Source organism: Micromys minutus (genome assembly GCF_963924665.1).
Source record: "Micromys minutus genome assembly, chromosome: 14".
In the NCBI taxonomy this organism is placed as follows: Eukaryota; Metazoa; Chordata; class Mammalia; order Rodentia; family Muridae; genus Micromys; species Micromys minutus.
In genome coordinates, this window is record NC_137983.1 from 24,881,386 (window position 1) to 24,899,069 (window position 17,684).

The 17,684-nt window shown below is 39.5% G+C and overlaps 1 protein-coding gene across 22 annotated transcripts in view; it reads right to left on the reverse strand.

The window, feature by feature from the left end:
- SORBS2 (sorbin and SH3 domain containing 2) overlaps window positions 1-17,684 on the reverse strand; it is a gene marked incomplete at its 5' end in the record, with an annotated part of 159,175 nt that overhangs the window by 15,624 nt on the left and 125,867 nt on the right. For 10 of the 22 annotated variants that reach the window (XM_080928647.1, XM_080928648.1, XM_080928628.1 and 7 more), the window contains 7 exons: window positions 5,643-5,843; window positions 7,766-7,894; window positions 7,981-8,095; window positions 10,092-10,138; window positions 11,252-11,340; window positions 14,026-15,603; window positions 17,237-17,424. In XM_080928647.1, coding sequence (XP_080784773.1) covers window positions 5,643-5,843; window positions 7,766-7,894; window positions 7,981-8,095; window positions 10,092-10,138; window positions 11,252-11,340; window positions 14,026-15,603; window positions 17,237-17,424 — 2,347 coding nt within the window. Of the gene's footprint in view, window positions 1-5,642; window positions 5,844-7,765; window positions 7,895-7,980; window positions 8,096-10,091; window positions 10,139-11,248; window positions 11,341-14,025; window positions 15,604-17,236; window positions 17,425-17,684 lie in introns of all 22 variants that reach the window. The other 12 variants (XM_080928632.1, XM_080928634.1, XM_080928641.1 and 9 more) reach the window with 3 other exon arrangements.

Below are 17,684 nucleotides of genomic sequence, written 5' to 3' on the forward strand. Positions count from 1 at the left end.
GAGGGAACAGGCAGCTGGGTAAAGGTGTAGCAGTTTGATCTCCCGAAGCAGACGAAGATGGCTTAAATGTTGAGGAAAGACAAGATGTGATTATGCTTGTGTCCAAATGAAGGGGCATGGCCTTAAGGTTACCTTCCACATCTAATAAGTTTAAAGTTGTAAAATATCTTGGGAATAATGATATTTATGTAGTTTTGCTTTGAATTCACTGATTTAGCCCATTAAATGTTGATTTTAAAGTTTCAATGGTTTGGGGAATGTAGGTGGTTGTTAATGTCTGTGTTCTACTAGTTTTGTCAGTAAGGACATTTCATCCCTCAGCATGAAGGCAGTGAAGTACCTAAGACTCTGCAATGACATATAACTTGCTTGTAAGGTCGGCTATAAGGTAAACAGTCACATAGCTAGGGCAGTTGAAACTTTTTGGAGCATTAGAGGTGCTTGCTAGCATTAGAAGGATAGGTGCTATGCCTAAGATCTGATGTTTAAATAACATACCCAATTGCATGCTTGGCTTATTTCAGTGAATTTTCTGTGTCACTAAGCTGTGGGTTTCTTTCCTTTCCTGCCTAGTTATTTAGAGATAGAGGAATCATGGCTTGTGTAATATCACCATGACTTAGTATGCTACAAACTTTTACCTTTTGATTTGACAATTTCATAATTATATTATACTTGCTCTTGAGTTTAGATAATTTGTGTTTGAGAGATCAACTAGTTTATTTTTACAGAGAGAAGTTCATGAACTTACAGTTCAGGTCATTCCCTTCCCATTTTTCTTCTGGCCAGGGACCTTTGTAAGGCAAAGATGCAGGACCCAAACTACAAGCGCTGTAACCTGGAGAACGACTCTCCCAGGAGAGTCAAAGGAAGATGGAGAACTATTTAACTTTGGACCACTATTTAACTTTGGACCTTTTACTTTACTTTGCTGTCTTGTTCTGGATACTGCCATCATGCCAAGGAGCACTGTTTGTTCATCTTGGAATTGGACGAGCCTGTTTATTTATCTGCTTCCTCATCTCTAAAGCAAGAATAATCATGTTTCCTAGGCTCTTGGGTTTTGAAAATGAAAGATGTTGGGTTCTGAGAACAGTGTCTGACACCATGAGCTATCATTATTACCTTTCCAATATTCTAATATTAATAAATATAAGTATATAAAAGTTGGATGTATAGTGAGAAAAGGATGATGGGAAAGTGGGGTAGTCCCATCATTTTAATAAACTATGCTGTGTTTAATATTCTTCTACCCCAGAATTTCCAATATTTATGCTCCTCATAAAGAAGTCTATTATGTCAGAGAGTAGGTATGAAGTAATATTATTAACTCTTCTGAATAATTGTATTACTGATTAGTCCCCAGTAACTAGGCAAAATTAGATACCTCATTACTGGTTTTGGCTGCATTGATGTCTTCCTTGGGGCTCCTAGGCTGTGTGGGAAAGCCTAATGAAAATGTTAAGCCGTCTGGGTTCTCATCCTCCTCTTCTTCCTCCTTGATGTGCAGTTCCAGTGTCACCTCTGTACTGCTGGGGTCATGCCTCGTGACATCTTGTTCTTGAGATCCTGGCAGCCATCTTTGGTATGCAAGCCCCTCATAGATGTCCTCATCTTCCTCTCCAATGGCAGAAAGAGTTACAGGTAAAGCACCCACATTGGTGCATACAGAGGTCACAAATTTATCACCTAGGGCTTCACGGATCTTGGTAGGGTCTGAAAAACTTCTCTTTTTATTCAAATCTATAAGTTTGCTTTGAGTAACCTTTGTGTGATCTTGAAGAGACACCATGTTGGCAGTCTGGGTCCCAGCTGAAGTGGTACTTGCGTGGGGAGAAGGTGATAGACAGTAAGGCAATTCGACTGGTATAGAGGCTGGAGGCAGTGAGAGGGGGTGAGAAGAGGGCTCCTCCTTAATCCCAAGGGTGACCTGGTTTAGGATGTTCGGTTTGGCCTGGTCAGATGGTAAGGTTAAAGCACTAAACTTCTCTAATTCAATCAAGAAGTTGTCGAGGAAAGATGACGGTGTTGGAGCCAATGGGTTTGCTGGTTGACACCAGTCTGTCAGGGATAGCCACCCTTGGGCAGTTCCCTGGATGGCTCTTTTCTCTGGGCCAGGCATAGTATTGTACGTGGGAAGACAGATGTGTTCACTGGAAGCCAACTTACACATGATCAGGAGTTATGAAGTAAAGCAAACAAAGAAAATAATGACATATGAAAATACAGTGACAGGTGTGGTGATGAAGATAAGTTTAGGTTGTAGCACAGACATAGATGGAAGACAATTGGAAGATTTCTAGATTGGGAGAAGTTATTCAAAACTTAAATGCGTAAAATCACTTAGGCTAATTGTAAACCTTATGAGCACAACCAAACACTCTTAATTCTGGAAGATACCAGCATCAAAAGAGAAGATAGAGAGAGCGTCATAGATATCAGGAGGGTAGGCAATGAAATCCTAAAAGATTTGATATTAATCGACCTCTCTGAGACTACTGTGTGGGCTTATATATATTTCAAGGATATCTGGGGATTGTCAGCACAGACTAATATCTAACAACTAAGCTTTGTTCTATTCTCTGAATTGATTGCCTTTCCTCCCCACAGAGGCACCCACTCTTGAGTTTTCACAGTTGTCCCATTATGAGGCAAAAAGTATTTTAGACTAGTATAAATGAACATATGTTTAAGGGAATAAATGGTAAAATATATTTCTTAATCATAGAGGCCTATAATCCGAATGAAGCCAATCTTGCATAATCACTGTTTCAAAGTCTAAAACATCTCCAAAGTGGACAGGAGATGCCCCTGTAGACCCATCTGCTAAATGATAGTTTAGGTAAGTCCAAGGAATATAATTTATGAAGCTAGATCTCGGGAAGTCAAAATATCATGCTTTATATTTTAATATTGTTGGTGTAGTTTGTATATTTTAAATAAAGCAATAAATGCAAAGTCAAAAGAAGGTCTTCTAAAGAGCCTGCCTAGTAACTTGTCATCTACAGTGTGGGGAAAAGCAATGCTCCTTGCTATGCATACAAGGGCCATAAAAGAGGCTGGCAATGTGACCTTTAATTAGTGTTTTCTAGATACTTCACTCTGGTTTAGTCTTTCAGAAAAGGTTGCTGGAGATGCACATTCTGGCTGACTGCTTAGGATAAACTTCACACATGCAGCCAAGGGAAGCCTGGGGCTTTGCTATGTCCAACTGCATAGTTTTTCCTACTGAATAATTGACTTAAACTGTCCTATTGTAGGACCGGGCACCAGTGGAACTTATTTATATCTTAAAGGAAATGTGATGGAATCTCCTTATGGGCTGTCTCGAGTGGCACCAAGTATATAACACAATGTGCGCATCTTCATACGGGGTCCAAGTCTGCTAAGCCCCTGATATGAAGTCATATTGTATACGTGTTTTGTGATGGGTTGACAACCATACTGCTCCTATGATGCATTTCTATCTGATAGTCTACATCTTCTCTTACTGGCTAAAGTTCTATTTTACAGTTCTTGTTACAAACACAGAAGTATTAGGGCTGAATGAGTGGAACTGACAGTAACTCAAGGTGAATACTTGAATTTTTTCTCTCATGTGAACAGAAATATTATGTGCATGAGAAATCTAACTCTCACATAGTCATTACAACTGTAGTATCTACTGCTGATGTCACTGTTACCGTCCTCATGACACCCCTATTCTTGTCAAAGGGCCAAAAGAACAAAACTTTAAATGTTACTTTTGATTAAGGAATACCTATGTCACAAACATACTTATAGAACAAAGTTAAAGTTATTTCATATTTAAAAAGGATTAGTATTGGATTCTGTTGTACCAAAATAAGAAATAATACTACATTTGAGTCTTTCTCAAAACAGAAATACATCAAGCTATGTGATTTAAATTTGCAAAAGAATGATTTAAGAATTATTAATGCATTCCTTTCTCTATTTGTAAATATCGATAAGAAAATAGGAGGTCTATTTTTTTCTGCTTTTGTATTGTACCTATTTAAAAATACATATTTTTATCTTGAAACTGACCAGTGCAACTCTACAGGAATTTCCTTCATTAAGCCAATGGCGTCATAGGATAGATAGCCAGTTGAAATGAACTAGAATTTCTTTCAAATCATGGACATAAAGTTGTTTTTACTTTTAGTAAGAACAAGATAATTGGTTACTAGTGAAACTTGTACATTCCTCTATTAAAATTTGGGATTTGTCCAATGTACAATGCAGTGTTATAATATAAACCGTGAATGCCATTTAAAACATATTCAGGAAAAAGACAAAAACTGCTGACTTAAGACATTAGCTAGCCATTGTTAATTAGACCATGTGGGAGAAGTTCTTCAGTGCTGAGTAGCATTTATAGATACAAGCTTTTCTCTCCTATATCCATTTATTTAAAGGTTCAGTCACATGAGGGTCATCTTTGATTTCTCTTAAGATAAATGGATGGCATGTAATGCTTATATGGATGAAGATTATTTTCCATTATCAACAGAAACTTCTGAAGGAAGGATATTGACTTCTAAATATAAAATTCTGGAAACTTCATAATCAATCTGGTACAAATGGCTCAGTCATCCAGTGATAGAGAATTATGGTAATTACCCACGACCAAAATCCAGTTTTTGAAGAGGATTAGCATTAATAAAATACCGAATCTTAGACGTTTTAAAGGAAAATATCTCAATTAAGATAGATTCATAGGTTATTTACTTAGGTAGGGTGTTTTAGGCTCCTGGGGATACTGTCTTTAAATAACCTCAGCTTCACATTTTCACAGTGGTAATGGTCTGTTATTCACATGCTGGCCCTGAGCTCAACAATGAACATAACCTACAACCAAATGGTTGGGAGGCATTTGAAAATAATTTCACTGGTGCTTTTACATTTTTGTATTTTAAAGTTATTGTAAATGAGAAATAAACCTCGTACACACATTCATAAGATTCTTCTAATTCAACAGACAAGTGAGGGAAAAATTTGGGGGACAAGGAAAATTGGAGGATCAGCTTGATCTAATGGACCATTTCAGGAGGGAAAGCCCTTTCTAGATTGCATTGAGAAAGATAATCATCTTCAGCTACCAGCTTAGGTGAAACAGTAGAATTGATGGGCCCTAAAATAATAATAAAAAACCCTGGGTATTTCTAATTATCATATTTAAACCAACAATGGAATTACAGGCCCTAAATTAAATATAGGCTTATGTTGTTTATAGGCTTATGTTGTCTATGAGAAAAATACTTTAAGACTTTCATAAAATATTGTATACCTAGTAATTTGTATAATGATTTTACTATATATATTTATACTATATATGTGTGTGTGTGTTTGTGTGTAGTTTATATACACAGAAATACAGAGATGTGTCAAGAAAGGTTTTCTCTCTCTTTTTAGACTTTAACTTGAAAATGGAATTAACAAAAATGAACATTAACTTTTTATGCCACCATCTACTTGAGGAAAATTAACTTATATTTTCTAACTTGCAACTCATGTATATGAATATATAAATTTGATTCTTTTTAGTAGATATGATGGTCTGATATTCCCCAAAATTACCTACTGATCATCACATTCTGAGATCCCAAGTAAAGAGGTCACATGATGGAATGACTTCTTACCTTATTGGAGTTTAGGCTGTAAATTCTATCACTGGAGTAGCTGTGGGGAAGAGGAGGGTCGGGGTAATCCTCAGCACCTTTTGTGTTCCTCTTGACAACTTCCACATAGGAAACAGGGAAGATGCCTTGTCTGTTGGTTCCTGGGATTTTACCTTCATACCAGTTTTGATCAACTCTTTTAAGAAGAATAATCCTGTCGCCCTGGAATGAGCATCGGGAAAATGCATGATAAGTAGAGATACAATGATACACAAAATGTAACTGTCACTGTTTTCTGATAAAATGGTAGTTTTCTATCTGGAAAGTTTTATGCCTCTAGTGTTTGCTTGGTCAAAAGGTTGCAAGCAAGGTCCAAGTGTTTATTAGAAAAGTACAGGTTGTCAGCACAGATATAAACTAGCCTTCTATTTATGACATTGGAGTTCTAAGGATGATGGGAATGGGTTTATGTATGTTTCATGCTGGTTCAGAGTAAGATGACTTGTGGAAGTTATTTCCAAAGGCAAATGGTATAAAATGTCCTGTATCAATGACAGAAGCCTCATCTAGTCTCTACTAGAATCATTGTGAGGACATGTGGGAAGAAGAAATGGGGTCTGAAATGGGCCACAGATGCCATCGTTCCAGAAGGCACAGTGTTGGATTGTGTCTTCCTTCTGCAATCTGCATGTCCTGAGAGTAAATGAAAAGAATGAGGCAAAGATGTCACCCTAGGCTATCCATAGCTGTGGAGAGGGCTAACATCCCCTTGGGTCTGATCAGGACAGTTTAATACCAGCATCCCTTCTAAGTGTTGGGTGGCTATGCTGTTCTGTCCACTAAGCATTTGAGTAGAATCTTCAGCTTTTGCAATAGTAGACTACTACTATGCAAAACATAGTACTACCACTATGTTTCCTTCAATGAGCAGGCCAATGTCAGATAATGTTATTTAACTTCTTACTCAAGACCATACTCGGGCCAGAGCTAAATCAGCAAGCTGTTGTTAAAGGGTAAATCCAGTGGGTGCAGCTAGGAGGCATTATAGGACTGTGGGGAACTGGATCTACTCATTAGCTCCCCCCCCCCATTCAGCACAGCAGGGGGCCCTTTTCAGAGCAAGTGCATTGCAGGTTCTCTTTAACTCAAAGTGCTGGGTAGTTTGTTAAATGTGCCTCATCACCACTGACCAGCACATACTGAAGAAAAGGGAATCTCCCCAAATTGTACCGATTTTCTCATGTGCCCAGAACAGTTAGGCTTTTCTGAGGTGTCTCACACAATGACCAGTCTTTAAAGTACGGTACAGAAGATGGTGCTCTGTGTGGTTTTCTGGGCTAAGTAGTGCACAAGGAAAGTAAGAGAGAATTGCTGATGATGCAGAACTAGGGATGGAAGGAGAAAACTAGACCATTTCCTGCAGACCTGAACTGCCCCCACTTTACCAACTATCCACAGGTGCAGCATATTCTAGACCATCCCAATGAATACTACCATACTTTCTGTGCTGTGCGGAAACCTGGTTTCCTCAAATATATACATGTCATTGTTTAGCAAATGATAACAGTGCTTCACTTGTTATTCTGAACTGTGCAAGGAAGGAAATGAAACAGTTCTTTTTGATTTCTGTTTTTGGACAAATTCCTTGTATTGGATAGCTTGCTGGAGAAATTTGGGTCCATCACATGGCTTAGCGAAGAATAATCAAGGAAACAGGGTTGCATAGATAGCTCTTCGAAAAGACTTCTAGAGAGGACCTATCTCCATTACATTAGGACCATTCCTTGATTCCAAGAGAGAGACAAATAAGTACTGGGGCACTTATTTAAAAGTGGAATAATGAGGCAGTATAAAGACATTTTAAAATCTTGTAATTAAAATGCACTTCCCTCTCAGGGTTCTACACATAAGTTTGGCATCCAGTAAAGGCACCCCTTGGTCATGATTCTTAGGCTAAGCCATAGATAGACTGACTCTAAGAACTCAGTTTCACAGGGAACAGAGGTAACAGTGACCCTAGAGAGTCTTGAGTCTTTTGTAGAAGCTAAAAAAGACCTAGAATGTTGTAGGAAAGAAGGAAACCCATCTTGGCTTCAGAGTTGCAGTCACTGAAAACTCCCTGATGAAGAACACAGCCAGGTTACCTTTCGCAGGGAGAGTTCCACATTTGTGTCTGCATTGAAGTTGTACTTGGCTATGGCTTCTCCAATCTCTCCAGGCTGGACCGGGGGTGGTGGTCTTGCAGGCTGTGCTTTTTCTGGGGGTGTTAGTTTCTGTAAAGGAGAACAGCTATTGGTTACATAAACTTGTGGCAACTTTTGGAACGGCATCCTTCAGGAGGTGAGGAGAAAGGACATACCTCTACATATGAGATGGGGAAAATGCCCACTCTTCCATGGTGTTCCCCCTCATACCAGTTTTGGTCAATTTTCCTGAGGATGTAGACAGTATCTCCTTTCTTAAATGACAGCTCCCTGGAGGAGACATGACCATGAGTAACAGACACTTACTGAAAGGGCAGCAATTAGTATTGGGATCCACGTTATTCATCTGAGAAATACACTTCCCACATATAACCATTTGCCAAGCACCGTTAGATGAGGATTTTCATTATGAATTTTAAGAAGTCACTTAATGTAATCTCAGAAATTATTTTGAAGAGCAAATATATAGATAACATCCTATATAAATCACATCCTGCAATGATATGTAATTTGAAGGGACAGATTATCATCACCTTGGTAGTATATAGCCATATGTAATGTTTATAACCTAATAGTTTGGCTTGTACCAGGGGCATTTCTAACCATCACCAACTTAAAATTTTGGAATATACATGGGAATTATAGGCAGGTAATTTTTTCTTTTAATATAAATATAGATACTTTCTAAGTAAAATTCTATATTCATTTAAAATTTTGGATATATTCAGTAAAGGGAAAGTTGCCTTATTCTCCAGTTTTCAAAACTCTGTCTCTCATGCCAAAGCTAGAGTCCCATTTTGACTATTTGCTGTATTTTTATTGCTTTTAAAAATACTGGTTATTGTGGACCTTATGGGAAACGAGATAACATCTCTTATCTTCTCTATAATTGAGACATTTTGTTGGGTGAGTCACTTAGCTGTAGTTTTATAATTATTACAGTTGAGCTTATGCAATGATAAAAATAGCTCTAAATGAATACTTATTTAAAACACGTATACATGTATGTGCTCACGTTCATATCACATACAAAAGCAGTCACATCTCCTAATTGGCTTCTGCAGTTCTCAAAGATGGTTGGGTTTGTGAACCTTGGAAGTTACACAATATAGTGCCACACTGGATATGACAGATGTTCTTTTTACATCTTTGTATCTTCGGAGAAAAGAACAAGAGGCGGATCATTAAGCTATAATAAGACAAACCTGTTAACAGGATGAGCAGACCCACTTTCTTCTTGGCTTGGATGGTGGCTGGCGAATATACTTTACCAAAAGCTCACACAGATTGGATTAGTTTAGACAGACACACACATGCTCCCTGTGAAAGCTAGGATGGTACAGGCAGGCAGTACTATGGTCTTTCCCCTACAGGAACACGGGAGAGCAAGATTTCCTGACTCTCCATCAGGGACCTCCAGAGAAGAATGGGGTCCATGAATAGGGGGAGGGGCTTGGCACGTGGGACAATTTAAATTCAGTAGTCAAATCATATTCCTAGCCTTGTCCTCTGTCATGTGTGACATCTTCTCTTTGAAGCTCGTTTGTATTTTTATTATTTATTTGACGTGTGTGTGTGTGTGCATGCTGCATGTCGGCACCCACACAACACCATGTGTGGAGATCAGAACACAACCATGGGAAGATTTCTGGTGATGGGAGGGGTAACATGGCTTCTGGAGGAGATAATCCCTCCCATATAGATCTCTATTGTGTGCTTCGTATTAATCTTCCTCATTTACCGGCCTTGTCTTTTAGATGAAGTTTCTGAAGAAACAGGAAAGCAACACAAGACTATGGAAACATCAACACTCAAGGACCACAGAACAGGGATGGGCTGTCCTAAGAATTGCTAAGCTTTGGGTGCTGTGAGAAGCAGCTTTCTCTCTGTATCCTCTGTGTACAGGTGTCCGTGCCTCTAACTACCCATTCTGTAGCTGGACGAGCAAATGCTCTCCAGCTTCCCTCACCAGGGAGGGACAATTACTCCCTATCACTTTCAAAGAACTAAATTATAAACAGAAATTTTTCTAGAGAAAATATTCTTGTTTCCCTACAAATCCCTTCTGAATTTATTGTCTATCATTCACATAACTGATGTGATTTAAGACATGGCGATTCACAGCTGAGATTGAAAATGAATTATCCTACCCGAGTTAATAATTCTAAAGGAGCTAGCACACTCATTACCACACACACACACACACACACACCACAACAATAGTAAAATGAGGTTCAAATACATAGTGAATTTTTACTTAACTTACTTAGATGTCTGAGCTTTGAAATCATAGACAGCTTTTGCAGGCAATTTCTGAAAAGAAACATTTTGCACCAACTTAAAAAATGTTATGATCTCACATAAGAGCTATAAAACATATGTAATTTAAGTAATATGTGCAAATTACAAATGTATCATTTGGTGCGACCCTTGGACCAGTGAGCTGCATGGGAATATAGCTGACTTCATCATCAGGCATTAAAGTAGATTAATGCCATAATACAATGAAGTGCCCATGAGGGGTTCTGTCCTATGTGTGACGTTTCTAACTACTACAAACAGACAATTGTGGAGGGCTAGCTAGCTTCTATGGATTGACATTTGTCTGAGTCATAAGAAAAGAAACAAAACGCATAAAGGGAGTTACCATATTCTTCACTAATTACTAACTATCCAGGAAGTAGCCCAGTTACCAAGAGGTTAGCCAAAAATATAGGAATGCAGGGTTGAGGAATCCTTTGGCTTATCTTTCAGTTATGAAGTAATACCCATGCCTATCCGAAAATTCTTGGGCCCATGAATCTACTTGTGGTACAACGTACAATGTAGCTAGTGGTATCACTTTTTCCCTTCCTGCCAATCAGTAATTCCATGTCACTCCATTCTCCTTGCCCTGTGATTCTAGTGAGCATAAAGAAACTTAGACAAGTTCTGATGTCATACAGGTCCCACGGGCTATTTTAGAAGTTGTCAGTCAAAGCCCTCATGGCTTAGGAGGCAGTTAGGAATAGGCGTTCCAGCTCTGGTTTAGGGTGATGGAGCAGGAGTCACTACTGTGTAAGAACTTCTCAATGCTGCAAGAACTTGATTGATAAAAATCTGTATCTATTTTCAGAAGTATTCTCCAACAAATGTACTTGTATAGCTCACGGCTGCCCCCAAACACAAAGCAGGCCAATTAGAACTCTATTAGCTCATGAGTGCCAGGTCAAGACTCAGAAATGCTCACTGCTCGAAGTGTATTCCAAAGAAGAGATGGGAGGAGTGTGGGCCCTAGACTCAGGCTCTAAGCAGAACTGCTTCTGGACTCTTGTGACTGTCTGGTGTTGGCCTCATTATTTACTGGTTTGAGGTACATAGCTGACTGGTAAGAAGTCTTTCTCAGAAGGTCCTTTAAAAACAGCCCAATACTGTTCAAGTGACTACCTCTTTTTCTGGAGTTCCTTTCCGTTCCCGTGACACACTTCTTCCCAAGTCAGTCAGAGTAGATGAGTAACTTCTAGGGGACTCGTGATCTGTTGGAAAGGATAAGGAGAGCCAGAGTGAGACACTTCACGTCACTGAAAGGAAACTGGCCAGCTACGTTCCCCAGTGGCAATTGTTTTACCCCCAAATTTGGAGAGATGTCGTTGATGAGAACACAAATGTAAAACTCATAACTGTAATGATGTAAGACACGCACACATTGAAGATGAAGAAATACACAAATAACAAGTATTCTAACCATATATAAAATATCATTATATTGCCAATTAATTACACTGTAATCCTTGGTGTAGTTGATTCCTGGTCACAGAAATTTTCATGCTCAAAATATCATGATTAATATTTCTATACTTTTGATTCCAATATATAATTATTATTATAAGATGCAGAAAGAATAGAAAATTTTAAAATAACACATTTCCAGAAACAAATGTTTGTGAGATATGATTTAAGAAGTGACAATGAACAGAAAGATAAAATATGAACATGACAGGACTACAGTCACACCCCACCCAGTGTGTGTATGTGTGTTTGTGTGTGTGTGCATACATGCATGTGTGTGTGCATGTATGTGTGCATAAGTATCTGTATACATGAGTATCTTCATGCATGCATGTGTATACGTGGTGTGGGTTTATATGTGTGTGTGCTTGGATGCATGTATGTGTGTATATGTATGTGTGTGTGTGTGTGTGTGTGTGTGTGTGTGTGTGTATGTGACTGTAAATACTTATTGGGCCTTTAGATTTCATGCCTTTTATGACTTTCCCTTGTACATGAATGTTGTTCAACTAATCATAAAGTAAAATATTTATTCCAGAAAACAAAAAGGATAACCAGAGAGCCTCATATGAGATTGCTAAATTGTTTATGAAATAGTGAGGCCTTGTCTTAATTAAAGCAAAATATAAATGGTTACATTTAAAAGTGATGACTGCCAATCTCCCTCTCAGTTTCTTAAACCTACGGTAGTTGTGTGATTTGCATGTGAGATGCAACTGAAGGTATAAAAATTTTTGGCAGCAACACAGGGTTTTACATGTGCAACTGGGTCAAAGTTTAAAAAAATACTCACTTTAACAAATACAAATATGTTGAATACTAAAATACATCAAGATAATTTTTTATTTATGTACAATATATTTTTTCAATGCTTCAAACTCATGTTTAGATATCAGAAAATTGAAGAAGGTAGTTAAAATTGGATTACAACTTGTTTTGGTCTAAATAGAAAGTGATTACAAATTCTAAGCTTTTGAATTTAAAATTTATTGTCTAGTAAACTAAAATTATACTATTAATATTAGTAAATAATTATCCTGTTTTTTATAATATATTATTCTTGTGTATGGGTTTTTATCTGCATGTGTGTCTGTGCAGTGTCTTTGATGGCAGTCTTTCCCTAGGCTGGAGGTATAGACAGTTGTGAGTTGCTATGTACAAACTGGGAATTGTACCTGGGTCCTCTGGAAGATAATCATAACCTACAGAGCCATTGCCTCAGCTCTGTTTATTCTAGTTTATTGTTTTCCAGCGTACTGTACAGTACAAATTAAAGTGAAGGTAAATACCAATAAGTAAAATTGTCCAGTGGTTATTAACAATTTTGTTTCTTTGGCCATTAAAATTATATTTTATGTTATATATTTTTAGTTAATAGGGCTTTGAATTCTTTTGCTGATACTGTAATCTGTGTTATAATGAGAAACTTTGTCCTCTTTGTCCTTCAATTTCTCAATAGTGAAACAGCACTTACAATAATACAAATCTTATTGTTGACTTATGTTGGTTTCAATTAGACAAGGCATCTAGCAAAAGCTCTCTGCAGCTCCAGTGAATAAAGCTTCTCACTGGCAGCCCACCCTCACGTCTGGAATAGTCACTCTAGCTTCATGACAAGTGAGTAAATCAAGAAATAGAGGGAAGAAAATGAAATCCTCAAATGATAGAAATCACGTCTATATCTGAAAGATACATTCACAAAATTCCACACATATTGTTTTTTTTTAAATGGAGAAAGTTATTAAATAACTTGGGGCACCAACTTCTTTGAGTGAATAAATATAGGGTTCTAATATTAATATAGAAATCAAGGAAAAGTGTGAAACTACTGGCTATGATTCATAACAAGTCCAAATATACCTTGGGGGTACATATATTGAATTACAGGTTTTTGTCTTATATATTCTTTTGAATTTGAGAGGTGATTATTTTAGGACATTAGATACCTGAAGAAAATGGCCATTTTGCTAGAAAATTGGATTCTGTAATGTCTTGATTTGAAGCCTTCCAGCTGTATAGCCTGCTTTTAAAAACATTTGGATCTACTGTTTGTGAAGCATGCTGCAGAGCATCCGGATAAGTAAATACAGATTTTAAGAATGTGGATATTTCTCATTTTATTCGTCTTTACAATACCCTACTTGTTTTAATCCTATTGTTAAGCGACACCTTTGAGTTTTCTTTTTACTCAAGTAAAAAGTGGTGAATGAGTGTTTGTGAACTGATGATTACTTTCAGCCAACACATGAATGTCAAATACCACACAGGTAAACGAGACAGGCCTGCACAACACAGCTCGTTGCTTGGCAACACACAGTGACGTCACGTGGTCGCACAGCTCAAGAGCGATGAGATGCAGGATGGAAAAAACCGGATGTGCGAAAAGATGGGATCTGAGCCACACGAGAAAAAAGAAAGAAAAGCTCATCCACCTTGGAGGCTCAGTGCACTACCACAGTCCTGTGTGTGGTAGTTGCTGGTTGTATCCACGTCTGGGAAAGAGGCACTGTGAGGCATTCTCCCACAATCGTTTTGGTACAGAGGACAATGAATAGCACCATCTTGAGGCAGTGGGTGGAAAGGCTGGTGCATGGGGCTCCTTTTCAGGGCATTAAGAGATGAATTCCTTTCAGGAATCTGTGGCAACAGTTCACTGATAAGCCTGTGCAGTATGCTGTTGTCTGGCAAGCTTCCTCTCCGCTTCTCAGCTTGTATTTGGTCGCAAATGTCTTTAAGGGCGGAGTCCAGAGCCTCGACCACCGAGGCTTTGCATTTTGCCTGTTCGGTCTGTTTTTTGGGAGTCAAAATTTTTTTTCTTCGGAAAGGCACAGGGCTGACTAGAAAGGCAAGTTTAGACAGGCCAGGATCCAGTTCTTGCCTTCTGGGTCGGTCAATGTTTTCATGCTTGGCTCTTTCATGTTTTAACATTGTGGTGAAGCGAGTGTAAGAAGCCGGGCATCGGCCTTTGCAGGAGCTGATGAGGTGTCGGTGGTGGTGGTGGTGGTGGTGGTGATGGCTGGATCCGTAGTAGCTTTCAGAGGATGTGAATGAAAAGTGGTCGAAGTCACTTTCGCTACAAAAGGACGACCCTTCGACATGAACATAGTCGCTGTGGTCAGACACAACCCCATCTTGGTCACTGTCGGAAAACTCCATGTGTGTTCGAGGCTGCTCATCGCTGGTCACCTCAATGTGGATGGGCACCAGGGTGTTAGACTTGCAGCTTCGCTGACCCTGAGAAGGGTGTCGAATCTGAGTTTCGTCCTCCAGCAGAGACTCGATGGAAAATCGCCTCTTGGGACACAAACCATTTTGTGGGGGCTCCAGGGTTATAGGAGATAACATTTCATCTCCTAGATTGGGCATAGACTTTGACTTCTGAATCAACTTTTCAAATTCCGAAATGCGAGTGGGTACCACGTCCCTGGGTACCTCCTCAGTGGAAGACTGGCTCCACCCGTGAAGCAAACCCCCGTGCTGCTGCTCCTTCTCGTACTGCAGGATCCTGGATTTCACAGAGCAAATGACCTCTGAGTTCATCAAATCCTTGCGGTTGATGCGGTGCATTTTCTTGTACATTTTGAGGAAGCCTGGGGCATTATGGGCTGACCTGTGTTTGAGCCTAGATCTGCTGTTCCCGCACACTTCCTGGATGTAAGGGGAAGTCCACGTCATGGGGCAGCTTTCTTTGGAGTCTTCCTCACATAACAGAGAACCCATACTTTCCGACTTGGCTTTTGGGTCTGGGAAGCTATCACAGTCATCATTCAGGAGATCATCGCAGCTGCGGGATTTGATTTTGGGGGAAACAGTCTCTTCAGTGCTACTCCAGATCTCTGCATTTTGCCGGGCCATTTGCCAGCCATTCTTAAAAGTGATGGCCCTTTGAGAGTCCTGGGGGACGTCCAAATGCTGTCTATAAGCGTTGCAGCACTCTAACTCACCAGAGGGGGTGCCATTGAGCCCCGAGTAACTGCAAAGGGGCGGACACATTTTGCTATCATCCCCACCTTTCAGTCCAGAGCAGCGTGTCAGGAGAAAGACATTTGGAGAAGTTAAGAGGTTCACAAAGAAAGGAGAGCATGTCAGTATTAGCATAGCAAAGGGAAGGCAGTTAGTGTGGGTTTAATACACACTTAGCTTTAATTTCAGAGAGACGCTTGATGCTAAAGCAAGGTCATATTTTCCAATGCAATTTTGAAGGCGTTACAGTGAACACAATCACACATGCAATACACATGGTGTAGCTTATACATTTCTACTCCACAATTCACCTGTCTTTCAGCCAGCAAGGCATGCCCAAACCATAACTCTGGCAGCACAGCACCAGTCAATAAAAAGTGTCATCTGCATACACATCAGCTACAGTTTCCCTTTAACCAGTGCATGGCAACGGTTGTAGTGCAATAGTGGTTATGTGTCCTTGATTCTGTCCAAGTGCATGCACATTCCTGTTACAACTCCTTTTCCTTACATGCATTAAAAACCCATTTTCTTCTATTTTAACTCAGGGACACTGGAGGAGACCGTAGAACCCCAAATGTAGCATGCTCCTGGGTCGATGGATTATGGTTCAAAAGAAGAAGAAAAAAGACCCGAGTAATGTACCAAAGACCCAAATGAGCCACTGTGTCCCTTCAATGCATAGGTTACTGTATTTTCAAAGCAGAGACAGGCCATCTGAAAGAGTGGCTAGTTATCCCTCCCTCCCTCTCTCCCTCCCTTGCTTTTTTCCTTTTTCTCTTATGTATGTTATATGCAAATGGAGGTTGGCAAACACTGTGTGTGTGAGGTCTGTTCTCTCTCTTATTCTATGAGTTTCGATGACACTCAGGATGGTAGGCTTGGTGGTAAGTGCCCTTATCCCACTGAGCCATGTCACTGCACACTGCCCCTTATTTCTCACTTTTGAATTTGTGGCTTTAAGCCCCTATGCCCCTATTATGGTAAAGCATTGGGGAACCACTGTGTTACATGGGAGAATGTGACACATTGATGTACAAATGTACAAATAAATCACAGAGTAAATGACTAAAGGCATAACTTAAATAGATAACTTTCTAATCTAGAATTTAAAGCCTCCCATTGCATGTTTTAGGTCATATTTTTCTGTTGCTACTTTTAATTCTTATTCTAAAAAATTAATTAGTTATCTATAATAACATTAGAAAATATGTCCATGTAAAAGTCCATAATTGCCATTTCTGTAAATATGATAAATTATTTAATACCTTGGGGTTTAAAAAATAATAAACTCAATCTGTTTTTGAGAAAATAGTAACATGTTAGTCTGAGATTTTTTCCCCCAGACAGGGTTTCTCTGAATAGCCTTGGCTGTCCTGGAACTCACTCTGTAGACCAGGCTGGCCTCAAACGAACAGAGATCTACCTGTCTCTGCCTCCTGAGTGCTGGAATTAAAAGCATTTACCACCACTACATGGCTTGGTTTGAGTTCTTTAAGATATCCAAAAGATATCCAGTTTGAATTGGACTGAGTAGGGACACTGCTCTGCTGGGAAACTATATTTGCTTCAGGACACTACAAGTAAGAGCAGCACAGGTCATGGTCACAGGACTGGCCTGTCCCCATACTCTGGGCTAAATTGTGAACTAGCATGCTGTGTTCACTTTTCATTACTCACCTTGTGCTCTTGAGGGAGAGGAAGGAGAAGAACTAATGAGAGACTTCGTAAAGGCAGAACTGGATGCTGGGAGGTCTGCCCGGCCCGGGCTGGTCCTGCTGGAACTCTGGTCCCCCAAGGCCCTGGGTGGGCCCACTGCAGGTTCACTCTTCCTCCGTTTCCTAAAGTCACCGGACATGCTTGCAGAGCTGATTGGTGGAAGCGGGTTGGTTGGTTTTGGAAGAGGTTAACATGTGCACAAGAAACCCGACGATTGCACTAGATGATGACATAACACCTAACCTCGTACGCACAAAGCTAAATAGTAAGAAACACATCCCTCCATGTTTAAAATACATCTCTAGGAGCATCCTTTTAACAATGCACAGGTTTCATTTTTAAAGGGAAGTTTCAAGATGCAGAGTATATGATTTAACTGTATAGACTCTTCATATCTATGGGCTAAACC